Below are 27,485 nucleotides of genomic sequence, written 5' to 3'. Positions count from 1 at the left end.
AGTGCGACTTGTTGCGGCTCAGTAAGTCAGACTGTGGCAAAAATAGGGGAGATATAGGTCACCTTTAAACGGGCTGAAGATCAGCATTTCAGAACTGTCCTCCTGAGGATATTAGCATGCTAACGTGAGCATTTAGGGTTCATCCACACGATCGAAAACAAACCTTTTTTTCTCTGTTGTTCTTAAAAAGTTTTATGACTCAAGAAATATCTGCGTCCACACAAAACCAGTGAAACCGGCTAAAACGCTGTAGTACCCATGCCAGGCCTGGAGGTGGCGCTGTAACTGCCACAGAAACACACCAACAACGGAGAAGAAGAGACGGGGAGACGCTGTGGAGAATCCAAACACCGGAGAGTTTCTCTCCAAATCCTCCTCCATCCTAGAGACAAACGTGTCCCTGGTTCTGGTCTTAGTGGAGACTTTGGTGCTGTTCTGGACTCTGATGCAGCCATCACTCTGCAGTTAGTGTCCTCACTGAGCAGAGGGTGCTGCTGGGAGCCCCTTCACTCTGCAGTTAGTGTCCTCACTGAGCAGAGGGGGCTGCTGGGAGCCCCTTCACTCTGCAGTAAGTGTCCTCACTGAGCAGAGGGGGCTGCTGGGAGCCCCTTCACTCTGCAGTTAGTGTCCTCACTGAGCAGAGGGGGCTGCTGGGAGCCCCTTCACTCTGCAGTTAGTGTCCTCACTGAGCAGAGGGGGCTGCTGGGAGCCCCTTCACTCTGCAGTTAGTGTCCTCACTGAGCAGAGGGGGCTGCTGGGAGCCCCTTCACTCTGCAGTTAGTGTCCTCACTGAGCAGAGGGTGCTGCTGGGAGCCCCTTCACTCTGCAGTTAGTGTCCTCACTGAGCAGAGGGTGCTGCTGGGAGCCCCTTCACTGTGCAGTTAGTGTCCTCACTGAGTAGAGGGGGCTGCTGGGAGCCCCTTCACTCTGCAGTTAGTGTCCTCACTGAGCAGAGGGGGCTGCTGGGAGCCCCTTCCCCGTCCCAAAGCACTCCCAGGCGCCACTTTCTCACCACATTTAGAGACTTTTCACAGCTTCTTAGAACTGGATTTAGAAACAGAGCCTAGAGCAGTTTAGCTCCTTATTCAGAGCATCAGGGGAAAGGGAGAAATCTGTGCTGGGCCTCATTCAGTCCCATGCATGTGGCTCAGAGTCCAGTTCAGGAAACAGTCTCTGGGTCCGTCTCTGTCCTCTCACGCAGCAGCACTGTTGTTGTTATGTGACGCCACGGGGTCAGAGGTCGGAGGTGGGGCCATGACGCCATCCTTTAACAAAGTCTGAGCTTTCACCGTCCAGACCACAACGCCATGGGGGGCGTTTTCAAATCTTCCCACTCTTGGACCCGGTTTCTAAAGATCCTAAACCAGACTGAAGTTGTGCGGTTACAGGAAAGCCCGTCTCAGTGTTGTCGGGCTCTTAGTTCAAAGCTGCAGAGCGTCACAGAGCTGCTCGCGTTTCTGTTTACACTTGGTCTCGTTGGGAACAAGGCGGCGTCTATCAGAAGGGCAAATGTGTGTTATTAACATTTAAATCACATTCACAAACGCCCGAGTGAATGAAATGAATAATAGTAACTCGACCCTCACTGCTAAACGTCCCTGACTGGTAGAATCAAGTGTAAGAATGGATTATTGATAATACACAGTGTGCTGTCTGTCTGCACTGGGACGTTCTCACTGCTAATTATTCTACTTTACACACGACCATGAAGTTATTTCCAACATAGAAGTTATTCAGAACCAAGCACTCTGCCTCGCCTCAATGGGCAGTCGTGGTTTAGACACAAAGACGACCCTTTTAGTCCGTGACATAACTGCCATTTCACCAGCAATGCCGCTTCTCTTTGCATTCAACTGTCTCCCCTCTCTGTTTGTGTGTCCGCTCCCTCTTAGAGCACACTGAATGCATGCTCTCTTATTAAAATGCACCTCTTTTTTTGACAGCTCTCAGGGGACAAAGAAAGGAGGCTCCACTGAATTCTGCATGTAAGAGAGGAGAAGGAGAGCACGAGGAACCATCCAGAAGCCTGCGGAAAGTCTCCAAATAATATGAGGGCATCACCCTCCACTGCCCAGCCTTCGTAGACTATGGTGGACATTTCAGATCTCTCCTTTCTTGACCACCCAGGAGAGGCGATGGAGGATTAAATCACATGCTCCGTCACGAGTGACAACAAACCAGACCTGCAGAAGCCTCATTCTCCGGTGCATGGGACGCCCTTGAGTCCTTCCTGGGAGCTTAGAGCAACTGGTGGGTCTCAGAGAAGCTTTTGGGGAACGTCGACTCGGAGGACAAGGTTGCTGCGGTGACGGAGGCGATGGGTAACAAGAACGCCATCCCGTCGAAAGGTCCCGACACCGGGACAACTCAGAGAGAGGAAGAGGTGTACATCGACGGTGCCACAGGTATCCGTCTTGTTTTTATCTAATACAACTGTACATTAGTGACAGAGCGATACATCGCCCGGCCGATATCTGCGTGTTTTAGGTGCATCAGTATCGGCCGATGCGGGCTGCTGCGTTCTCCTGTCATTATTCACAGACAGGTGTCCACAGGAAGCTCCGTGTTGCTGGAGATGCTTTTTTAAAGGTCAATTATTGTTCCTTTTTTAAAATTTGACACTCGTAACATTTGTTATCATCAACGGAGGGAACAAAAGTAGTATCGGCTCCTGATATCGGCTCAACAAAATTGGCAGTCCATATCAGCAATGGCCCTAAAAAAGTCCATATGGGTTGACCCCTTCTGTATATGACTGCTGTGTGGTTTGTAAACCTATGAATAGGACTCTTTGAAATATACCACTCATTAGAGCTCATTCATTAGAAAGCCTCTCTTTAAACCTCGTCTTTAAACGTGACAGCAGACAGATTCATGAGGACGGTACCGTGTGTTGTTCTGCAGAGAACTGCTGATTGAAAGCTTATCATCCATCTGTGAACCACAGTTTCACACAAACTACTCGAGTGCGCCGGAAAACAACAGAGCTTAAGACGATCGGGATGATGCTAAGCTGTAAGGAAGCCACGGCCAATACTCTTGGATGTTTGCGATGTACTGTACAGCTGCAGCTGACACACTACGTTACATAAGAGGTGCACTATACACTGCAGTTAACACTGACTAATTGTCACAGGAATGGCTGCAGGCGATGGGCTGCCAGGCTGTCACTGATGGCAACCTGCTGTGGTTACACACACACACACACACACACACACACACACACAAAGTGTCTTGCAGTCTTACCAGGTCAGTGATCACAGCCATGCTAAGAACAAATATGGCCGCCATGGCCCATACCTCTCTGCAGATACAGAGACCTGCATTTGAGTGCAGAATTGAGGCAACGGGGCAAGATTGAGGTATTGGAAGAGTTCTGGTGTCTGTAGTGTTGATTGGTGGAGCGGGCTTTGGTTGCATGCAGGTTAAAAGTCCTTGAGGCGAAAGAGGCGGAAATGGGCATCAGCCAAAATGCGATCTTGGAACTAGAGGTGGGGATATGGCCAAAATAACATTACATGATTTGTTTTTACAGTAAAATCACGATCACGATTTTATCACAGCTTTTTTTACAGTGATTTTAACCAAATTTCCGGCTGCGGACTGTTATTAGTGTGATCATGCTGATGCACATGCGGTTAGACTCACACATTACGGAGGGTCTGGCGTCCCACGCATGTGCATCTCCCAATCCACACTCCACACTGCTCCAGTTGATGGCAAGCATCCATTTTGTTTTCTTCCTGTTCTTGGCAAACCAGCTGCGGGTTTATACCGGTTTATACGCCATCAACTGGACCAGAGTATAGAACAACGGGAGCGTGCAGTCAGGGCTTGAATTGCGGACCGGGTAACATCCCAATCAAACTCCTGTCTAATACCTGAGCAATCTCGTTTCCTAACCCCAGCTCTAGAAGCGCATTCGCAGCCTCCCACCAACAGGAGCCGGGACAGTTTGGACACCATACCTTTGTAAATATCTCTAAAACGGGATTATTTGGTAAACTGCGCTTTGAGTGTGAGTAAACCAGTATATGTTAAATAGGTGACGTGCCCCTGTAACTATTAGTAAAGGCCTCACCAGGGACAGGGGTTGCACATTGGTCTCAACTAGAAACCTGAATACATGGCATCTATTTTATATTTCATATGAAACAATGTACAATATATTTGTCTCTGCTCAATAAACTTCTAATCTAACCTGAGTAAGGATGTACATAGACAGTTCAACTTGTACATAAACCACCGTGGTGCAAATGAGCCTCAGAAAACATACTGTGGTCCTGATTTACACATGAACTCTGTGAGTTAGTTATTCACATATTAACGAAGCATTTGTTTGTGTCGTCTGTTTCCAGGAAGCGTCTCCAGAGATGAAGTGCCGGGGCCCGGCCCGGAGCTGCTGGCCTCCCTTCAGTCCCTCAGAGACAACAGTGACTACACAATGCTGCCACACTCCCTGCACCAGGTGTGTGTGTGTACGTGCATTCGTGTGTGTGTGTGTGTGAATGTTTGAGAGAAGGTGAGAGGCTTGTTCCACCCAAATCCAGAAGGAATATGTGTCTTCATTTAGTCAGACAGAATGGCTTTGTGTGTGGGTGTGTACGCATACACACGTTTGTGAGTCTCTGTGTGTTTCATGTGTGTGTTTGTGTGGCAGTCCTCTTGTGTGACCTTATTCCAAAGTCTCTGTTTTCTCAGTAAGCTGGGACAAAAATAAAGAAAAATCCCTGAGCTGCTGTTTCTCAAACATAGAAAACAGCTTCTTTGCCGCGATGGTTCATCGTTATTAAAGCTCCAGGTCTGAAAAATCTAAAAGTGCGTTGCTCCCGGAGACATCATCAGCAGTCACTGAAGCAGAAAAGAACATTTATGCAACTGTTCTACAACGCAGGTACGGGGATTTGAACTGGCAACCCTTTACCCTTTTGTTCCCATGTCTAATGCCCTCTCTTCTGCCGCCTCCACCCCCTCAGATCAGAGTCCTTGTGTTCAAGCAGACGTGTTAATTAGAGGTGTGACACGTGTGTGTGTAGTTCCGTTCAGTGTCGGGGAAAAGGATCAGGGCTCCACGTTGCTCGTGTAATACTTTGTAGACCGCAATCTCCTAACAATACTTCGACATTATGATTAATTTGTCTGGCTATTCAAAGCACTTTGAGAGGTTTGTAGTTTGCTTTGCTTCAGTGCCAACTCCAGTAATCACGGAACAAAGGCGACGCTGTTTTTACTCAAATGCTATGAAAGGAAAGGAGAGTAATGCAGGGCGATCAGCAGTTACCGGTACAGGATGTGTTACTGTGAGAGCTTAGAGTTATAATTCTGTTATATATAAACTCAAAATCAAGGAGTTTGGTGTGAGTTACGCTACACTCAAAAAGCCACGTTCAGCCGAAACATGGACAGTGTCTCTCATACTCTATTACACCTGAAGGACCATATTTGGGCATGTGTGCCAGCAAAACTTTAACTTTAAATCTGTCAGGCTTGGCAGAAAGAGAGGACTCAGATGCAGATAGGCGGCCGTAATGACAGGTTTTATTTTCTGCGCAGCAACTCTTCAGACAGAATGATTAACAACAGACTATTAAAATCTCAAGACACAGGATGACTAGACACAGGATGACAGACAACACAGAAGAACAAAGGAGGAAAAAGAAGAACTACTCTAATCTCAAAATCTCAATCTATGAAATGAATCGAACAGAAAATCACTTCTCAAGGAAGGCTCGCAGGCTATAAAAATGAAGCTACTCTCACTGGGTACACACTTTAAAGGAAAGAAGAGCGCTCCAAACGAAGGGAGGGACAAAAGCTATAAAATGACCTAACTAGAACCAGAAGACTGATCAAAAATATTATTAACAAAAACTAGACAGGAAAGAAAACTTGGCAATACTTAACTGGACAACGATCAAGACTGTGAACAAGGCTGTGAAGGAGGCTGGAGGTACTCGACGAGACACACGAAATACTCTGGCAACGCAGACAGGGGAAGACAAAGACTATATACACATGAGGAGGGACGACACAGGTGGAAACAATCAGGGATCAGGGGAGGACGTCGGACCGGTGACACAAGAGGAAGTGACCTGGAACGAGAGGAGAGTTACTTTTCAAAATAAAACAGGAAATTCACAAGACAGAAAACCCAGAGACAGGACAAACCTCACCGCGATGTGACAAAATCATTAGTTAAAGATATAATAATACTTATTCCTAAATTACTCAACATAGCGTTTGAAAGAAATGCCTAATGATGTGTCTAAAAAGAAGGGGAAGGGTTCAGGGGAGAAACGGGGCAAAAGAAGAGAGACTTACGCGATGTACATCTATAAAGTGTTGAACAGGTTCATCCGGACACGGGGATTTCTAGCAGAGCAGTGAGCATCATGAACTCCTTCGTGAATGACCTGTTTGAGCGGATCGCCACAGAGGCGTCCCGGCAGGCTCAGTACAATAAACGCTCCAGCATCACCAGCAGAGAGGTGCAGACCGCAGTGAGACTGCTGCTGCACGGGGAGCTGGCGAAACACGCCGTGTCTGAGGGAACCAAGGCTGTCACCAAGTACACCAGCTCCAAATAAGGACTCCAACACACTCTGGAGGTTGTTTATGAAAAGGGTCACAAACTGTACTTCCTTTAGTAACCTGGTTGATTTCAATAAACAGAAGCACAAAAACAAAAAAAGATATAATCTGTAAGATTTTCATCGAGTTAATTATCTTTTAAGTTAAATTCCATCAAAGAGTGAGTTACAACAACGGCGATCGATCATATGAGACACTAATGAAAGCACTCACACTTGCCTGTTGCTGTGTATTCTAATATCCGTGTCTGTGGCGACGTTCCCGGGCTAAATGTAAATAGTGCTGACATCGGTTGCTCTGCAGGTGGAGCTCGTTACGGTTATGCTGCGTTCACTTGTAATCAGAAATCAGGAACATCCAACTTCTGAGTCAGGCTCGTAGTAAGGGCAGTAGTGTAATAGGAACGTGTGTGTGTGTGGATTTAAGAGGGGGACATTTAGGGAACGAACCAGCAAATGATTTGATGCTGAAGGGACTCGTGTCTAAACAAACCCCACTGACAATGAGTGAGTATAACGACTTCCTGTATCCGGCCCTTCAAATTAAAAGCCCTCCAGCCTTTTAGACAAGCTGCCAGTCACACAATTTTGACACGGCTCCAAATGTTTTCCTGCGACCAACGGACCAATGAAACTTTGGTTGACTAATGACTTATTGGTCGACTTTTTGGAGGCAGCCCTCATTGATTGTACATCGGACACATCAAACAAACAATCTGAATTACTCACGTTTGGCAAATTACAAGGGCACTTTTCCCAAATTGTGACTTGGTCATTTACACTAGGAAATCTAGAGAAGAGTCAGCAGATTAATCGCTAATGAAAGTCATCATAAGTTGCGGTATCATGGAACTACAGAGGAATATCTGAGGTGGTGAAACTTCCCCGTCTCCCGCTTCATTAAGTTGTAAAGTCGAATGGATGTGGAGAGGAAAGCCAGCAGAGACACGTTAATCCGGACCATAACTAGCTGCATGTGACTTCATGTCTGACAGGGTGTCTCCGTGGTTCAGCCTCTTGGTATGACGCTGTCATGTGATCTTCATCTTTGAAGGAATTTGGTGAATTTCAAAGCAAAACATCTACATTGACGTAGGTTTGACAACATCATTTTCAGTGCACAGCAATGTGGTTTAAGGTCCCCGTGTGCTTTGATGGGTTAATGCCATTGTTTCACAAGTGATGTACAATACTGTATAGAGCACTGGTGTGTGTGTGCCTCCTGTTTAATCACTTATTTATCTATTTTTTTTCAGATTGCAGAGGCCTACTCGCTCAAAGAGGACTGTATCCTTTCGTATTCTGATCTGTTTTTATCAAGCCACGACCTCCAGGTCCAACAACAATGATACAGAAGTTCCCAAAACTGCAGTTCATCGAGTGGCCACTTGAGGCTGGCTCCAAAAGTGAGTCAATCCCCATAGAGACACATGTTAGAACCATAGACTGTATAAAAAATGGACGTAGCGTCTCTGTCGGGATCCGTTCTGTCAACTTGATCCAATCGTCCTCGCCTACGGGAGTCTCCTTCTTGTCAGACTTTGACTCCGCCTCATTTCCTCTGACCAAAAAAGGGCATGTATGGGACGTTGGGGGGAGGGGCGTACGTCCATCTGGCTGACGTTTACCTCCAAGGAGAAGTGAGGGCCAGAGGCTAGCTGTCACTCAAGAGGCCACGCCCCTAATTATTCATAAACTTTAACCTCCAATAAGATAAAAACTAGCCCCTCCCCCTCAGTGTTGTCATGGAGATATGAGCTAAACACACAGACTAGAATGTTCTTTTGTCCTTAAACAGGTTTAATGATGCTGTGTAAACGGCCTGTTTAACATGGGGCTCAATGAGAAACTGCTCTGTTATGAAACCTGCCCCTAGTGGACACTCAGAGAACTGACGCTGACGGAGCTTCCTGATTGGATCAAACCGGAAGTTTTCTCCTGGTCTATCTTTCTGTCGGCCACATCATTGTGTGTCTTATTGTTTTCTGTCTGTTCATGTGTCTCTCGGTCACTGGGTGTTCCCCACACTTTGGCTGAAAGCCCTGAAGACTTGAAGGAGTAGTTTCCTCTGGCTCTGTTTGTGCTGTTGGTCTGGCAACAGCTGTCAGCCACAACCAGGACGGTGTGTGTATGTTTACGTGTGTGTGTTTGGGGGAAAGAGAAGCAGAGAGAAAGTGTCTTTATGTATGGGAGGGAGGGTTCTGAACTCATGATTCATGCAGGAATATTGCTTTTAAAATAATATTAATATATTATAATATTTCTTTAGTCTTACTTTGTTTTCATGCGTGATCATAACATGGACACTGTTAATCCGTTAAATGCAAAACAAAGCAGCAACAGCGTAGTTAGTGAACCCAGAGTTTATTAAGAGTGTTTTAAAGACTTCCCTACTGGCCCCTGTACCAGCTCCTCTCATAGTAAAGTCCATTACAGTGGATTACCAAAGTCAATCCCAAAGGAAGGAGCCCATTGGTGCTTTGTTGTGTGTGTAGGGACTCTTCTCATGCTGCTGCAGAGGTTTGCTGTTATTTTCAGCAGCATTAGTGGTTAAAAAAGACCTTTGAATGCCTTCACCGTGCTGCCCCGAGCTAATCACTGTTAGCCACGTCCGGCTGTTAGCCACTCTACAGGATTTCTCAGTTAATAGTTGTTATACGAAAAAAAAACTGTCTCGATGGTTTATTTGATGAGTGGATTTGCCGAAAAAGACCCTGGGGTGATTTTCCTGTGTTATACTTTGTTGAATAAAACTGTAACAGAAAATAAAATGACTAAACCTGTAGCTCCTCAGAGACCTTCAAATTAAAAGTCTCAGTTGGCGTCTTTAACTTTGACGCCACCAGACCAGTGGGCCATCCAGTTCCTGCAGCTGGAGAAGCTCTACCATGAACGTCTGCTCTGCAACCTCACTGCCCTGCAGGAGAACTGGGGTACTGCTCAAAATATTATCAGTGAATAATAAACGTGATTGTAAATCTGTGCAATATCGAGAGAAAGAGCGGACGTGTGCATTTATTTTTTGTGCTCCCAGAGAGCCAGTGGAGAGAGAAGAAGAGCGATGAGAGCAGTTTGCCTGCTGAGACGGACGGCATCAGTGAGAAACACATCGAGACCCTGAGCTGGATCTGCAGGACCCACCTCAGGTACTCCACAACACATCGACACAACACGTATCAGGGCGCCCTCCCACTGTGCCTCCGTCCCGCGCCCCGTGCTTTAGGGTCCTTGTCCTCCTCTCCAGGCCCGTTTGTACTCTCACTACCTGGGCCTCGGAGAATGCTTCTTGCTGCCTATACGTCATCACGCCGTAACACGTCACACGCATTGATGACGTCATGGCGATGCGTGGCTTTGTTTGCAAATCTTTCCGTAGACCTCAGAGTTTTTGTGCGTCTTGTCGACTGTTTTTGAATCTTTTCATCGACCAAATCTGCAGTAAACACTCCACCTCCGCATCACACCAACGTGAACCTTTCACCGCCATTGTTTTAAATGTCCGCGCATGGTCCCTCCTTCTTTTTTCTATGTCCCAACAGGCGCACAGGAAATTACCTCAGAACCGCCGTAGGCCTCGTGCTCGTACACGTGCGCACGCTCGTGCTCGTCGAGTGCAAACGTGCTTTACTAAAGCCCACCTCTCCCACACGGACCGTGGACAGCAAGCGTGTCGCACCTAGGCGCGGTACAGTTGCACTCACACTGGTTTCAACATACTAGACTATAGCCGTGAAACGTGCTGGGGCACGGTACGGGTGGACAGTGTGAGTGCGCCCTCAGATGACATCCAGACACTCTGTCGTCTGATGAGCCCGTCCAGACACAAAAGCAGCCTCTCCACTCTCTCCAGCATTTCTTTGTCATGTATAAGTAAGTAAAGTCGTGTTCTTGATGTTTCTCGCACCTCAGTACAAGCACAAACTATAAACAGCTCCGCGTCTCGACCCGATTCCTCTCATGCCATTTCCTCCCACTACCTTCATTTCACTGTCAGACAGAAACCTTTTAGCGCCCGTTTTGCTTTGCCGTAATTGACCTCTATCTCCGTCTCCCGTGTGGACATGCTGAAGACTCAGACTCATTACTAATGCACGAAGAAACACTGAGGAGACAGAGTCATGTGGGAATCCTTTGGGAAAACCGTGCAGAACAGATTTCCGCGGGATAGCGAGTTCCATAAGAAAGACAAACAGCGCGGGTCTGCGTGTTCGATGCTGATGTGTGCGTGTGTATCCTGCGACTCTTGGCGTGTTATTGCTGCTCAAAGTCATTTATTTTCGTAGAACATATGCCAACTCTCGCTGGAAAGGCCTGTGGAGACTGTTAGCTTTAAATAAATGAAGTAACAATATTAACCTTGTCTCACCCCTCTCTACTTCTCCCTCTTTTCTTTCTCTCTACTTCCTGTTGTCTGTCTGTCTGTCTATCTGTCCTCCCTTTGTCTCTATCTCTCGTCCTCTTCCTCAGACCATCCATCAGTGCAGAACAGGTAAGACATGTGCACCTTCCCTTTCTATATTGATCATTGCTCATGTGATAAATGATTAATATATCATTATTACGTGTGATGCAACAGAACCCCTTGAATGCTACATCGAAAGACATTCAGAGCAAGAATGAGACGCTACAACCCTGTCCTGATAAAGGTAAACACACCTGTTACTGTTGGCCTGGAGCCTAATGCTAACTGCATGCTATCATTTGCTTATTGGACTAAACACTAGTGTTGTTGTCAGTATCAAGACCCAGACTAGAAAAAGACTCGAGGGTTCGAGACCATGACCAAGACCAAACTAGAGCTGGTTGGTGTAGCAGCCTAAAGGCTCATTTCTGCTCCATGTTAGAGACGCATACGGGTACGGAAGGAGCCGTCTGTCTGTGTTCTACGTACATTTCGTTCGTATTTATGTCCGTATCCCGTATCCCGAACCAAACATTGTAGTACCACCACAAATCGTTTGGGCAGCGTCGGGCGTTTCACAGAAAGAGTGCCGTGAATATCAGGAGCGAGCGAGTCATTAAAAGCCCCGACGGACGTCCTGAAATACTGAAAGAGACGTTCGTTGTCAGTTTCTCTCATCTGTCAATTAAACGAAGCAGCAACAGTGTAGTTAGTGAGGCCAGAGTTTATTAAAAGAGTGTTTTAAAGACTTACCTACTGGCCCCTGTACCAGCTCCTCTCATAGTAAAGTCCATTACAGTGGATTACCAAAGTCAATCCCAAAGGAAGGAGCCCATTGGTACTTTGTTGTGTGTAGGGACTCTTCTCATGCTGCTGCAGAGGTTTGAGGTTATTTTCAGCAGCATTAGTGGTTAAAAAAGACCTTTGAATGCCTTCACCGTGCTGCCCTGAGCTAATCAGTGTTAGCCACGTCCGGCTGTTAGCGACTCTACACGTACGCAGGTTTTGCCTGGTGGAGTTAGCACAGAGATCTTCTAATCCACCCATGGACACATTTAGCTACACAGGACCTCTGTATCATTACACCAGCATTCAGTTCACATACAGTGAGGCTTAAGCAATAATCCATAATTAATAACCACTCTCCGTGTTTCTCTCACATGCCAGTCAACGAGCCTGAAACGACACACCAGGATGGAGAACAAGAGCGAAGCGTGGACTCAGAGCTTCCCTTACCACAGGAGGGAGGCGAAGAGGAGGAAAGAGAAGAAGAAGAAGAGACATACGAGGAAGGACGGGAAGTGGCGGAGGAGGAGCTGTGTGAGGAGACACCAGAGGAGGAGGTGAAGGTGGAGTGGCCAGCAGGAGTCCCCCAGGCTTCAGACAAGGACCTGGCCAAGCTGTCCCACACAGAGGGGGTAGGAACACACCTTTTACCAGACATATCATTCTATATTTGTCTGGCTAAATCTATTGCTGGACATTTGGATATAAGAGGGAGGGGTAGAAATATCTTTGCCATCCCTGCTGTATGTGAGCAGAAAGTACAATAGACCGTATTTCCATAAGGGCGCACTCACACTGTCCATCCGTACCGTGCCCAAGCATGTTTCACGGGTAAAGTCTGGTTCCTTTGACCAGTGTGAGTGCAACATAGGAGCGGCACGCTTGCGGTCCATGGCCCGTTTGGGAGAGGTGGGCTTTTGTAAAGCATGTTTGCACGTGTACGAGCACGAGCGTGCGCACGTGTACGAGCACGAGGCCTACGGCGGTTCTGAGGTCATTTCCTGTGCGCCTGTTGGGACGTAGAAAAAAGAAGGAGGGACCATGCGCGGACATTTCAAACAATGGCGGTGAAAGGTTCACGTTGGTGTGATGCGGAGGTGGAGTGTTTACTGCAGATTTGGTCGATGAAAAGATTCAAAAACAGTCGACAAGACGCACAAAAACTCCGAGGTCTACGGAAAGATCTGGAAACAAAGCCACGCATCGCCATGACGTCATCAATGCGTGTGACGTGTTTCGGCGTGATGACGTATAGGCAGCAAGAAGCATTCTCCGAGGCCCAGGTAGTGTGAGTACAAACGGGCCTGGAGGGGGGGACAAGGACCCTAAAGCACGGGGCACGGGACGGAGGAACAGTGAGAGTGCGCCCTATGTTGTATTCTCGACACTCCATGAATGATCTCTGCGGTCCCTCGGTGAGATCATCGCCACCCTCTCTAAACCCTCCACCCATGTTCACTGGTGTGGCCCGACACTTGTGACGTTCACCCTGACAAATGTGCTATAGATTACTGAACCGGGGCCTGAGCCAAGACACCATGTTCTGGCTGAAACACGGAGCTGCGGGGGCCCGGTTCTTCCTTAGAGGTAGAGATGAACTCAGAGTTATTCCAAACACGCAGCGCACACTGAAGGCGGTTATGTAATCCAGTGGAGGATCGGCCGGCTGGGGCATGGGTGGGACTCTAGTTGAGTCATATTTCATGAGGGTTTTGAATTTGTTTTTACCAAGCACGCTTACATATTCTCTTTTTCAGTCACTTTATAAGAAACACCAAATCTCAGTGCAGCAGTAAATGAAAGGCAGGCCTGTAGTGGTGTTGATACTGAGGTAGTTAGTAAGGCTGATATATTTGCTTTACTGCAGATTTATATCGTTATCATCATCATATCATGAAAGTAATATAATAGTTTAATGAAGATAATACAGCTGATAAGTTGCATGAACTTCTAGTGTTTGCAGAAATAGTGACGCCATTACAAAGTGTAACCTCCCTTCACAAGTTTATTCGTCATCATTCATTCATCTTCAGCCTCTTGTCCCTGTCGGGGTCTCGGGGGGCTGGAGCCGATCCCAGCTGACATCGGGTGTGAGGCGGGGTCCACCCTGGACAGGACGCCAGTCTATCACAGGACACATAGAGACGAACAGAGACAGACAACCATTCACACCTACGGGTGATTTAGAGTCATCAATGAACCGAACACCTGCACGTCTTTGGACTGTGGGAGGAAACCGGAGAACCCGGAGAAAACCCACGCAGACACGGGGACAACATGCAAACTCCACACAGAAGGGCCCCAGCCGGGATTCAACCAGGAACCCTCTCACTGTGAGGCGACAGTGCTAACCACCACAGCACCGTGCCGCCCCCACATGTTTACTTTAAAATGTTCCGCTCGGTGCATAACTTGGACACACTCTTTGAAAACACATTTAAGGGATTTGTTGGTTAAAAAAATTTAGAAAAACAACTCCTCAAAAAAATCCAGTATCGTCAGGTTATATTAAACTGTCTGTATGTTATTAGATTTGTATCTTTCCTTCTTTCCTGAGACACTGGCAAACAGGGTTGAGCTGAAGCATCTCTCTTTAAAAAACATGTTGTTCTGTTCTGTTCTTATCAGGTTCTGGGTCAAAAGAGTCAAACATCGGTGGTCACTGCTCTTGTGTCTGTGTCTCCTCCAGAGTTCCTCCCCAGATGGTCTGGTGTCCATTTTGAAGAGGAGGAGAGCGTCACTGGATGGATTACCTCCCCCGAGCGACGTTGTTACCAAACAAAACTCCAAACGCAAAGTTCGCTTCAGTGAGCCAGAGGACGGCACTGAGCAAGGTACAGTGGAAGTTTAATGTTAACGTTTCTATCAGAATCCATGTTCCAGGACGAAGGTCCTTCCTGATAACAGACAGAACTGTCAACTCCGTTTCCATCTTCAGTCTGACATTGCCTACATCTCCCCCCGCGGGCCAGGCCCGTTTGTACTCACACTACCTGGGCCTCGGCGTGAATGCCGTCACACGCATTGATTGACGTCATGGCGATGCGTCGCTTTACTTACAAAAGCACTCAGTCTTTTGGCCACATAATGGAAAGCACCTAGACGTGGTACGGTTGCACTCACACTGGTCAAACGAACTCGACTTACGCCGTGAAATGTGCTTAGGCACGGTACGGATGGACAGTGTGAGTTCCCCCTAACAGATTTCCGCGGTAGAAGGGGATTCGATTTCCCCTAACCAATCAGAAGAGACGTCCAGTCTTTTTACTTGAATGGGGACAAAGTAATTCACTTGTGCAACTCTTCTAGACTTTCCAAATGTTATTGGACCAAACTGATCAAATTCTGAGTCAATTCACGGACGTTCAAAACACTTTATCCACCATTTTACAGCCCCAACGGTAGTGACCATAGACTGTATGGTAGTGATGGAGTAGGCTTCGGCCGAGTCTGAATATATATATATAAGCGCTCCATCACCTTCTGGATGTGCGTGGAAAATAGAGGATGGGAACGTACATGCCACCTGGATTACATGAACTACGCCCCGGTGGTTAGATTCAACGATACCTCTCCTCTTAAATGGGCCAAATGGATTCTGAACAGTGCTGAATACATAACCGCATCCAAACAGAACAACGAGGCAAATATACGATAAGGGGAACTTTAATGTTAAGTCCTTTAGATAAAAAAAGTCAGGAATTGTACTTGATTGATGACTATTCGTTTGTTCATTTATTCATTTATCCACAAACGAAAACAACCATGAAAAAATATCTTTATTAAAAGACGTGTACGTTCCCATTCTCCATCCATTTTCCAAGCACTTCCAGCAGGTGATGGAGCACTCATATATATATATTTTTAGACAGGAGCGCATCGGTACTGCTCAATAAAGCCGCGGAGGACGCCATCTTTCCACTCTGCAGACAAAAAGCAGCTCCCTTGTGGGTTTGGCACAATCAGGTGTTGAACCGCAAACTAGTTCTGCATAGGAACAAGGAATTTCAGCGACCAACCTTTTCTTGGTAGCTTAGTGTGACTCGTTCTTGTTTATGAACTAAAGATTGTGTAGTTACCAGAGTGCGGAGTGGGACGACACGATAACAGGGGTCCACCTAAGGGCCTGTTGGGGGATTCAAAGGTCTGAACACCGAAGTCCAAGAAGCGCAAATCACAAATGTCCTTTTCTTACTCGTAGATGAGGTGGGCGGAGATTCCTGCCTGATCCTCCTGCTGCTGTGTCTGGTGACCGTGGTGATCAGCATAGGCGGGACCGCCCTCTACTGCACCCTGGTGGACACTTACGCCAACATTTGCACCGACTTCACTCACAACGTTGACTTCTACATCATGAACACGAGGAGGTTCTTTGAAGGGCTCGCGCGCTGGCTGCCCCTCCGGACTTAGACCCTCCGGACTTAGACCATCCGGACTGAGACCCTCCGGACTTAGACCCTCCGGACTTAGACCATCCGGACTGAGACCCTCCGGACTTAGACCATCCGGACTGAGACCCTCCGGACTTAGACCCTCCGGACTGAGACCCTTTCAGCTGCACACCGGACCGGCTGTTTGAGACCGGCTTGTTTCAGACGCGTGTGCTGTAATGGACACTGTTAAACAGAGAGTGACCACGACAGAGTTCCTGAGCAGCACCCTAGCGTCCAGTTTGGAGCCGACGTAACGTGGGATCCGCAGTAATCTGACGATCCAGAGCGATTCCCTCCACAGTGACTGGACTTGTACCTGAGGAGAAGAGCGTGGCTCACTTAGACTTATGAATTTGAGCGGTCAGCCTAAGATTGATGTAACTAAAGGGCGCTCAAACGTGCATGTTGTGGGATCAGAAACTCCTGTTTACTCCTGTTTTGTGTGGATATTTCATCCTGAGCTGAACCTTGCAGAAACAACACACGAGGGCTCACGGCTCGTCATATTTATATTTTAACAGAAGAAGTAGGATATCTGTGTTTAAGCGGTTCCCTTGTCGTAGCTGTGTAAATATTTGTGTTTTGTTCCGTTAGATTTCTTGTTCTTGTTCTATTTTGACGACGCTGTCAGTGGGATCATTAGGGTCGTGTGTCTTTTTGAATGATTAATGGGCAAAAGGTGATTTTTCCAGTCATGTTAACATTATTTTTCTCATCTGTTGACCCGTCCTTGTTAAATGAATATGTCCTAGGGCTGTACACCTTCATCACACACATCAAACATCACAACAACGATTTACATTAATTTGAAAAACCCTGATTCCAGATACAGACGAGCCTTTAAGACACTGAACAGGACACTTTCATAACTACGCGTTTACCTCAATACAAGTGGTTACTCTTAACATTCCTCTCATCATCTTAATATAACTCATTTAAAGAGAAACATCGTGCTGTATGTGATGCTGGTAAATGAACAAAGTGCCCTATGAAGCACAGCATCATAAGACCGTCTGCATGAACGACGCTGTGTGTGTGAATTCAGGTAGAGTCCGGCTCTCGGTGCAGAAATATCAAGTCTGCAATACAGTGATTTAACTCCACTAACTCAGGCACTTACCCTGTGTTTATACTTTTGGTGCTCAGTGTTCTCATGTTCACCCTTTAGTGTAGAATGACCCCAACATTGTGGATTTATGATCATATCTGCAGCATCACGACAGTAAGCACCGATACATTTGGACTGAGCGACACAAGGTCATTTTCAGAAACAGGCAAAAAATTTATAGATTGATTTTATTTGACCGTTAATGATATAAAATATGAAAAAGCAAATTCATCTCATCTCATCTTCAGCCTCTTATCCGGGATCAGGTCTCAGGGACCCCAAACTTCCCTTTCCCGGGCCACATTAACCAGCTCTAACTGGGGGATCCTGAGGCGTTCCCAGGCCAGTGTGGAGATCTAATCTCTCCACCTGGTCCTGGGTCTTCCCCGAGGCCTCCTCCCAGCTGGACGTGCCTGGAACACCTCCCTAGGGAGGCGCCCAGGGTTCATCCTTACCAGATGATCCTGAACCACCTCAACTGGCTCCTTTCAACGCAAAGGAGCAGCGGCTCTACTCCGAGTTCCTCTCGGATGCTGAACTTCTCCCCCTCTCTCTAAGGGAGACTCCAGACCCCCTCCTGAGGAAACACGAAAAACGAGGCACGTCCAGCTGGGAGGAGGCCTCGGGGAAGACCCAGGACCAGGTGGAGAGATTAGATCTCCACACTGGCCTGGGAACGCCTCAGGATCCCCCAGTTAGAGCTGGTTAATGTGGCCCGGGAAAGGGAAGTTTGGGGTCCCCTGAGACCTGACCCCGGATAAGAGGCTGAAGATGAGATGAGAAGTACATTACTAATGAGAACAACACTCATTTGATGTCTTTCTTGAATGTTCACGTGTTTAATTACGCCTCGCTCTGAGCCTGAGTCGCACCGGGAGTGTGGGGACATCCAGTGTCTTTGTATCAGAGCTTTACGGACCCACAGTTGTGTGTGTGTGTGTGTGTGTGTGTGTGAGGTCAACACAACAGGAAATAAGCCTGTAACCGCCACCTTTGCCTGAAACAAACTAAACTGGATTCGATCGGCATGCTCCTTTATTCTGTCGCCTCGTGTCGATGTCCGATGATCCCTCTGAGCTCCCAGTGTTTGCAAACGGGTGAATGTTGCTCCTACCCACCTTTACATGTTTCAATATTCATGTTCTGTTTCGTCCACAAGGGAATACAAAGAAAGTACCAAGTAAGGAACATTTGCCGTTGTGTTTTCTTTATAAAGACTCTTGTAACACTAGGATTTTGTATTTGTGTTCACTTTTATTTAACCAGGGATAAAGACGGCAGCATGAAGACACAAGTTTCACATTTAAAACAATAACAACACAACTCAACATGATAAAACATTAAAAATAAAGAAGCAGATCAGTGCAAATTGAGCTCAAAACCTCCTTAATCCTGCTTTTAAAATGCTCCATTATTCCTGGTTAAATAAAGGGTAAAACAAATACAAAATTGAGATTTAAACTCTCTTTTCCAAGGGAGTCCTGGTCGAGACTGCAGCATAAACACACAAGTTTCACATTTAAACGTTAACAACACACAACTAAACATGATAAAACATTAAAAATAAAGAAGCAGATCAGGGCTCAGAGACTGTACATGTGCAAATTGTATTTAAAAAGTCCTTAATCCTGCTTTTGAAACGACTTGCTGTTTCCATGGTACCAGCCAATAGCGTTGGCCGTTGGTATGGTAAATGGACTTGTGCTTATATAGCGCCTTTCTAGTCTTCTGACGACTCAAGGCGCCTTCACACACATCTACAGACCATCTAATCTGACCATTCACACCACATTCACACACCCATGTGCAGCACGGGGAGCAATTCAGGGGTTCAGTGTCTTGCCCAAGGACACTTCAACACGTGGACCGGGGGAGGTGGGGATCAAACCAACAATCTCTTGAATGGATGACGACCCACTCTGTCACTGAGCCCCATTTTGCCCCCTTTCAAAACATTCAAAGGTGCAGGAGCACAGAGGAATGCAGCATAGAGACTCGACATGAGACCTAAAATACTTATATAATACTTATTAAAATTACATTTCTATTAGAGCATGTTTTTCAAATGAACTTAAAAGGTTAATTGCATTTTCACTTTTCATGATGTTAAGGGTTTTGGGTGTTTCACTTATATTTACATTTGAGGATGCACATTTTTCAGAGGATGTTTTACCAGAAAGTCTCATTTATTATTGTCCAAACTACAAATAAATAAAATGAAGGGTTCAGGTCTGATCTGTGTGTGCGGTCAGTGAGCTCATCAGTCCAGAGTGCTCCAGAAAACACACAGTAAAGGAAAAGTGCAGCATTCAATAATGATCTTTTTTGAAGGTTTTGACTGGAACAGGCCTTTTCACACTGACCCCAGGTGTAATACCTCAACTCCACCGCTAGATGTCACTGTTCACCGTGAGATCACTGTTTTGTTTTTACTGAACAATTTAAATTTAACAAAACACAATAAATAAATCAAAGAGAGCACAAAGAACAGACAATTAAATGAAAATACTGACTTAAAATAAAGAAATAAAAAGTAGATGGTTCAAAAGGGCTTCAGGGGAAAAACCTTTCATAATGACTCGTTTAGGTATTTTTGTTATTTCATGCATTTTGGCTCCTAGAGGGCACTTTAGCACATGTTTTGGCTCCTAGAGGGCACTTTAACACATGTTTAGGCTCCTAGAGGACACTTTAGCACATGTTTTTGCTCCTAGAGGGCACTTTAACACATGTTTTGGCTCCTAGAGGGCACTTTAGCACATGTTTTTGCTCCTAGAGGGCACTTTAACACACGTTTTGGCTCCTAGAGGGCACTATAGCACATGTTTTTGCTCCTAGAGGGCACTTTAGCGCATGTTTTGTCTCCTAGAGGACACTTTAGCACATGTTTTGGCTCCTAGAGGACACTTTAACACACGTTTTGGCTCCTAGAGGACACTTTAGCACATGTTTTGGCTCCTAGAGGACACTTTAGCACATGTTTTGGCTCCTAGAGGACACTTTAGCACACGTTTTGGCTCCTAGAGGACACTTTAGAACACGTTTTGGCTCCTAGAGGACACTTTAGCACATGTTTTGGCTCCTAGAGGACACCTTAGCACATGTTGAGGCTCCAAGAGGACACTTTAGCACGTTTTGTCTCCTAGAGGGCACTTTAGCACATGTTTTGGCTCCTAGAGGGCACTTTAGCACATGTTGAGGCTCCTAGAGGGCACTTTAGCACACTAATTGGCTCCTAGAGGGCACTTTAGCACACTAATTGGCTCCTAGAGGACACAGTGCACGTGAAAAATGTATCACAGTTTGACCCACCAGTGAATCTTATCCACCATATTCCATATTCACATTAATTGTATGTAAATATGATCTGTTACTGTTCCTTTAACATGTAGTCGGTGCAGTGTCCTACTTATTTAACATGGTCTCAGGTCTATTTTTATTTTTTACAAACGTTAAAACATGTTTAATAATATTAAACCAGTATAAACAGCGTTACTGTAGCTTGCATCAGTGATATCAAACAAACAGTGATTCAACACAAATGACTGTAACTGTTAAAGACGCAGTTAGTGCCGGCGGAGTAATCCGCGCATTGATACACTGTTGTGACAGAACCGTAATGCGCATGCATGGTTACGGTAACTACGGTGTTACAAACGGAACAATGGCGGCAGTAACCTCCAGCAGACCGTACCATATCATTATATTCGGTGCCTCAGGGTTCACCGGGCAGTTTGTGGTGGAGGAGGTCGCTCGGTGCGCCGCAGAGAGTCCCGGCGGCAGCGCGCTGACATGGGCCGTGGCCGGGAGGAGCAGACAGCGGCTGGAGGAGGTGCTGAGACGCGCCGCGGGGAGGCTGTGTATGTGCTCCACAGGCAGGCGGCACCGGGGCGGCACCGGGGCTCACCGGGGCTCACCGGCTGTCAGGCTCGCTCTGAACTTGACCCCTAAATATAACTGTTGATTTACCCAAACAGCTAACGTTACATAACTTTACACATGGACAGCTATGGAGCTCACAGTCGAGCAGAGGTGTGCACAGACTTTTTGAAGGGCAGGGGCGAAAAGGAATAAAAAAGGGCATATGAAGAGGACACTTTAGCACATGTTTTGACTCCTAGAGGGCACTGTAGCACATGTTTTGAGTCCTAGAGGACACTTTAGCACACTATTTGGCTCCTAGAGGACACTTTAGCACACGTTTAAGCTGCTAGAGGACACTTTAGCACACGTTTAAGCTGCTAGAGGACACTTTAGCACACGTTTAAGCTGCGAGAGGACACTTTAGCACATGTTTTGGCTGCTAGAGGACACTTTAGCACATGTTTTGGCTGCTAGAGGACACTTTAGCACATGTTTTGGCTCCTAGAGGACACTTTAGCACACGTTTAAGCTGCTAGAGGACACTTTAGCACACATTTAAGCTGCGAGAGGACACTTTAGCACATGTTTTGGCTGCTAGAGGACACTTTAGCACATGTTTTGGCTGCTAGAGGACACTTTAGCACATGTTTTTGCTCCTAGAGGACACTTTAGCACATGTTTTTGCTCCTAGAGGACACTTTACCACATGTTTTGGTTCCTAGAAGTCACATTAGCACGTTTTAACTCCTAGAGGACACTTTAACACACGTCTAGGCTCCTAGAGGACACTTAAGCACACGTTTAGGCTCCTAGAGGACACTGAAGACGATCTCTCTCCCTCTCTCCGTCAGCTGCGCCCGAGCTGAGGACAGATATCGAAATCATTATCGCTGATGTGTCTATCGAGGAGTCTCTGGCCGTCATGTGCCAACAGGGGCTGGTGATTCTCAACTGTGTCGGCCCCGTAAGTACCCAGACTCTGACAGAGGAACAATGAAACCCTGATATGACGCTTGACACATGTTTTTAAAGTTTAACCCAAACACACAACACTTAAACACTGTGCTTTGTTATGGTGGAACCTTTCTCTCCGTGCTTGTCGTCCCTTCAGTACAGGTTTCACGGCGAACCAGTGGTCAAAGCTTGCGTGGAGAACGGAGCTCACTACATCGACATTTGCGGAGAGCCTCAGGTAGACAACACAAACTACGTTCTTTTAGGTGTTCTCTCACTGTGGTTGTATATTTGTAACTGAGCTAGTTTGCATCTGCGGCTGTGATGGTTGTGTTCATTAGAGCTGCAACGATCAGTCGAACACACTCATCACCAACTGTTTTGATTATTGATGAACCGTCCAAAGTCTTCTATCCCCAAATAGACTTTAATTTTAGGGGTGAAACAGTTACTCAAATTCATCGAGGACACTTTAGCACATGTTTTTGATCCTAGAGGACACTTTATCACGTTTTGGCTCCTAGAGGACACTTAAGCACATGTTTTGGATTCCTAGAGGACACTTAAGCACATGTTTTGGATTCCTAGAGGACACTTTAGCACACATTTTGGCTCCTAGAGGACACTTGAGCACATGTTTTGGTTCCTAGAGGACACTTTAGCACACGTTTTGGCTCCTAGAGGACACTTTAGCACATGTTTTGGCTCCTAGAGGACACTTAAGCACATGTTTTGGATTCCTAGAGGACACTTAAGCACATGTTTTGGATTCCTAGAGGACACTTTAACACACGTTTTGGCTCCTAGAGGACACTTTAGCACATGTTTTTGATCCTAGAGGACACTTTAGCACACGTTTTGGCTCCTAGAGGACACTTTAACACACGTTTTGGCTCCTAGAGGACACTTTATCACATGTTTTGGCTCCTAGAGGACACTTAAGCACATGTTTTGGATTCCTAGAGGACACTTAAGCACATGTTTTGGATTCCTAGAGGACACTTTAACACATGTTTTGGCTCCTAGAGGACACTTTAGCACATGTTTTTGATCCTAGAGGACACTTTAGCACACATTTTGGCTCCTAGAGGACACTTTAGCACACGTTTTGGCCCCTAGAGGACACTTAAGCACATGTTTTGGCTCCTAGAGGACACTTTAGCACATGTTTTGGCTCCTAGAGGACACTTTAGCACACGTTTTGGGTCCTAGAGGACACTTTAGCACATGTTTTGGCTCCTAGAGAACACTTTAGCACATGTTTTGGCTCCTAGAGGACACTTTAGCGCACGTTTTGGTTCCTAGAGGACACTTTAGCACACGTTTTGGCTCCTAGAGGACACTTTAGCATGTTTTGGTTCCTAGAGGACACTTGAGCACATGTTTTGGCTCCTAGAGGACACTTAAGCACATGTTTTGGCTCCTAGAGGACACTTAAGCACATGTTTTGGCTCCTAGAGGGCACTTTAGCACATGTTTTGGCTCCTAGAGGACACTTTAGCACATGTTTTGGCTCCTAGAGGACACTTTATCACATGTTTTGGCTCCTAGAGGACACTTTAGCACATGTTTTGGCTCCTAGAGGACACTTAAGCACATGTTTTGGCTCCTAGAGGACACTTTAGCACATGTTTTGGCTCCTAGAGGGCACTTTAGCACATGTTTTGGCTCCTAGAGGACACTTTAGCACATGTTTTGGCTCCTAGAGGACACTTTATCACATGTTTTGGCTCCTAGAGGACACTTTAGCACATGTTTTGGCTCCTAGAGGATACTTTAGCACATGTTTTGGCTCCTAGAGGACACTTTAGCACATGTTTTGGCTCCTAGAGTGCTGAAACAATTACTCAAATTCATCAAGGCTAAATTTCTGCCTCGATGATTCGTTTAATTCCTGTCTTGCGCGTCCTGCGGCCTGTTCAGCGCAGAGATCATTGTTCCACACGGAGCGTTTTTGCGGATGCACGCCACTACATCTGGAAAAGGCAGAGAATAAGTTTGGGATCATTTCACTTTAAAAAAGAAGCCAAAGTGAAAGTGTCCACTGTGAACTAGAACTGTTTGGGGCCTCGGTAATGATGCTAATTTGAGATGAGGGGGTTCAAAACTGCTTTTCTACTGGGATGATTGTGATGCATTTTGTGTGTGTGTGTGTGTTTGTGTGTGTGTGTCTGTGTGTGTGTGTGTCCGTCCTCTGCAGTTCCTCGAGCGTATGCAGCTGGAGTACCAAACGAAGGCTCTGGACAGAGGAGTGTACGTGATTGGCAGCTGTGGCTTCGACTCCATACCTGCTGACCTGGGTATCCTCTTCACACAGAGGCAGTTCAGAGGTAGGGTCAGAGGACGCGCGGGGTCCGCCATCGTGCATCAGAAGCCTCTAAGGGCGCACTCACACTGTCCTTCCGTACTGTTCCCAAGCAGGTTTCACGGCTAAAGTCTGGTTCCTTTGACCAGTGTGAGTGCAACTGCACCGCGTCTAGGAGCGGCACGCTTGCCGTCCACGGCCCGTTTGGGAGAGGTGGGCTTTAGTAAAGCACGTTTGCACATGTACGAGCACGAGCGTGCGCACGTGTACGAGCACGAGGCCTACGGCGGTTCTGAGGTCATTTCCTGTGCGCCTGTTGGGACGTAGAAAAAAGAAGGAGGGACCATGCGCGGACATTTAAAACAATGGCGGTGAAAGGTTCACGTTGGTGTGATGCGGAGGTGGAGTGTTTACTGCAGATTTGGTCGATGAAAAGATTCAAAAACAGTCGACAAGACGCACAAAAACTCCGAGGTCTACGGAAAGATCTGGAAACAAAGCCACGCATCGCCATGACGTCATCAATGCGTGTGACGTGTTACGGCGTGATGACGTATAGGCAGCAAGAAGCATTCTCCGAGGCCCAGGTAGTGTGAGTACAAACGGGCCTGGAGGGGGGGACAGGGACCCTAAAGCACGGGGCACGGGACGGAGGCACAGTGGGAGGGCGCCCTTAATCAGGTGTGTTGTTGCTCGGTTGGGATGAAAACCTGCAGCCACAGCTTTACTGGATCACTCTGAGACCCCTGGTTTAAATAGACACCAACACCATGAAGTCAGGTGTAGTTTTAGGTTTATATATTGAAGTGTCAGGTTTCTTATGAGGATTTTTGTTTATTTATGTGTTTATATTTCCAAATATGTAAAAATCTATTATTTAGATTAAAGGTTGAATATGAAGAATCTTTATTAAAAGCTATTTAAAAACACCCACGGGGCGCTTTTTTAAAACTTTCGGTCCCGTTGTGTTTCCATGGTAGCAGCCAATAGTGTTGGCCGTTGCTGGTTGCCAGGGTTGTCTGTTGTTGGGTGCAGCTACTGTAGGCTGGCACTGGGTGAAATGGAGTTAGCCAATCCTGCAGCTGCTTCTTTGTCCCAGCAGCTGAGTGAGCGGAGACGGGCAACAACCAGAGTCACTATAGGCCGAGCATTCACTCCATGGACTGAGAGAAAGGAGAGGAACGCCATTCAAACGCACGCCCACATGGCTACGCTGCTCCTTGATGCTAACATCACTTTCATCTGCACTTAGCTGCAACGGCTAACGCTAACGGCTAACGCTAACTGTCAGTCAAACTCCTCTAATCCTTGTTTTGATGCTGTGATTTTCTGGAGGGGACGGGTTCAAACAGGCTCAAACAGACTCCGGTCTCCTGGAGCTACTGGGCCGGGTCTGACCAACCTGGCAACCCCACTGCTGGACTTCTCTTTTGTTGTTGCGACGGCGATCTTGAGACACTAGATGGAGCTGTTCTGCTCGTTCTCCATGTTCAACCTTTAACTTAATAATAATTATCTGTTGAAGTTATTGATATAGCGCCTCAGTCCGTTTTGCTTTGATCTTTAAAAAGTCTGATTGGTGCCAACTTCAGCTGAATGCATGTGACCGTGTTTTCAGCACTGACGTATTTAAACCGTGACTCTGATTTCAGGAACGCTGACGGCGGTGGAGAGCTTCCTGAACATAAGCAGCGGGCCTGAGGTAGCCTGAGCAATTACAGTTTGTGCACTGCATGGTTGGAAATGTTGCCTGATGCTCTTTTAAAAAGCGACACGGTGGCTCAGCGGTTAGTGTTTCCTCGACGCACTGGCCCAGGGTTAGATTTTGACCTGCGGTTCTTTACTGCACGTCGCCCCCTATCTCCCTGTTTCCTGTCACGCTTCAATTCATGTTATTATAAAGTAAAAAAACATGACGTGATGTTGTTATGAAGCTGTCACGTCGTGATTATAGTGACCAAAGTGATCACGAAATGCCGTTTCACTGAATGTTACCTTCTTTTTATTATATTTCCATTTCCCTTAAACTAAATGTAAAGATAAATAACCAACTCTAATAGTGGTTGTTTGTGGCCTGGGTCAGTTTGAAGACATTAGTTGTTGCACATGAACCCGTCGGTGTCTTTAATGTTGGGGAAATGGAGCATCGTCTGCACAGCACTGATCGTCTGCACAGCACTGATCGTCTGCACAGCACTGATCGTCTGCACAGCACTGATCGTCTGCACAGCACTGATCGTCTGCACAGCACTGATCGTCTGCACAGCACTGATCGTCTGCACAGCACTGATCGTCTGCACAGCACTGATCGTCTGCACAGCACTGATCGTCTGCACAGCACTGATCCTCTGCACAGCACTGATCGTTTGCACAGCACTGATCGTCTGCACAGCACTGATCCTCTGCACAGCACTGATCGTCTACACAGCACTGATCGTCTGCACAGCACTGATCGTCTGCACAGCACTGATCGTCTGCACAGCACTGATCGTCTGCACAGCACTGATCGTCTGCACAGCACTGATCGTCTGCACAGCACTGATCCTCTGCACAGCACTGATCGTTTGCACAGTCACATCGTTTAAAGTCATCTCTCCCCTCTCAGGGCGTTTCCGGTCACGATGCCACTTGGCAGTCCGCCGTGTACGGTTTCGCAGACAGCGGGTCCCTCCGACAGCTGAGGAAGAAGTCTGGCCACACGCCGCTGCCTGTGGTGGGCGCCAAAGTCAAAAAGAGGTACGACTGTAACCGAGTAATCAACAATTACATCTGAGTCATAACGTTTGTATCCAGATGTCTGTTCAGTGCAAAGCAGAGAGGGATCTCCACACTGACACTGATGCATCTTTGCTACACTTGGGTTTTCACAGTTGTGATTATAAAGATGAATATTGTTTTTATAACAGCTTCATTTATAATATAGAGCCGTTTGTGCATGGGAATGTAATATAATGTGGCTTATCAGGCTTAATGTAACGATTCTCTTCATCATCAGTTAATCTGCAGGTTTTTATCTCGATTCATTGTTTTGTCTTTAAAACAA

General features: G+C 46.6%; 2 protein-coding genes across 2 annotated transcripts in view; both read left to right on the top strand.

Moving 5' to 3' along the window:
* Positions 1 to 27,485, top strand: part of LOC310961431 (saccharopine dehydrogenase-like oxidoreductase) — a 36,643-nt gene that overhangs the window by 1,565 nt on the left and 7,593 nt on the right. The window contains exons 2-15 of the mRNA XM_083933482.1: positions 1,944 to 2,405; positions 4,359 to 4,468; positions 7,847 to 7,877; positions 9,437 to 9,523; positions 9,625 to 9,736; positions 11,058 to 11,079; positions 11,167 to 11,236; positions 12,160 to 12,410; positions 14,468 to 14,612; positions 22,035 to 22,147; positions 22,295 to 22,375; positions 24,338 to 24,467; positions 26,095 to 26,144; positions 27,048 to 27,178. Of these exons, the coding sequence (XP_083789608.1) occupies positions 2,318 to 2,405; positions 4,359 to 4,468; positions 7,847 to 7,877; positions 9,437 to 9,523; positions 9,625 to 9,736; positions 11,058 to 11,079; positions 11,167 to 11,236; positions 12,160 to 12,410; positions 14,468 to 14,612; positions 22,035 to 22,147; positions 22,295 to 22,375; positions 24,338 to 24,467; positions 26,095 to 26,144; positions 27,048 to 27,178 (1,421 nt within the window). The 5' untranslated portion in view covers positions 1,944 to 2,317. The remainder of the gene's footprint in view (positions 1 to 1,943; positions 2,406 to 4,358; positions 4,469 to 7,846; positions 7,878 to 9,436; positions 9,524 to 9,624; positions 9,737 to 11,057; positions 11,080 to 11,166; positions 11,237 to 12,159; positions 12,411 to 14,467; positions 14,613 to 22,034; positions 22,148 to 22,294; positions 22,376 to 24,337; positions 24,468 to 26,094; positions 26,145 to 27,047; positions 27,179 to 27,485) is intronic.
* On the top strand, positions 6,250 to 6,587 carry LOC310961886 (late histone H2B.L4-like; the record flags this gene model as incomplete). Its single annotated transcript, XM_083934178.1, is given in 2 exon segments — positions 6,250 to 6,342; positions 6,348 to 6,587. Coding segments are annotated over 2 exon segments (333 nt in total).

The sequence above is a fragment of the Echiichthys vipera genome, assembly GCF_963691815.1.
Source record: "Echiichthys vipera genome assembly, chromosome: 19".
Lineage (NCBI taxonomy): Eukaryota > Metazoa > Chordata > Actinopteri > Perciformes > Trachinidae > Echiichthys > Echiichthys vipera.
The sequence above is the reverse complement of the archived record's forward strand: the minus strand, read 5'-3'. Positions and strand labels throughout refer to the sequence as shown.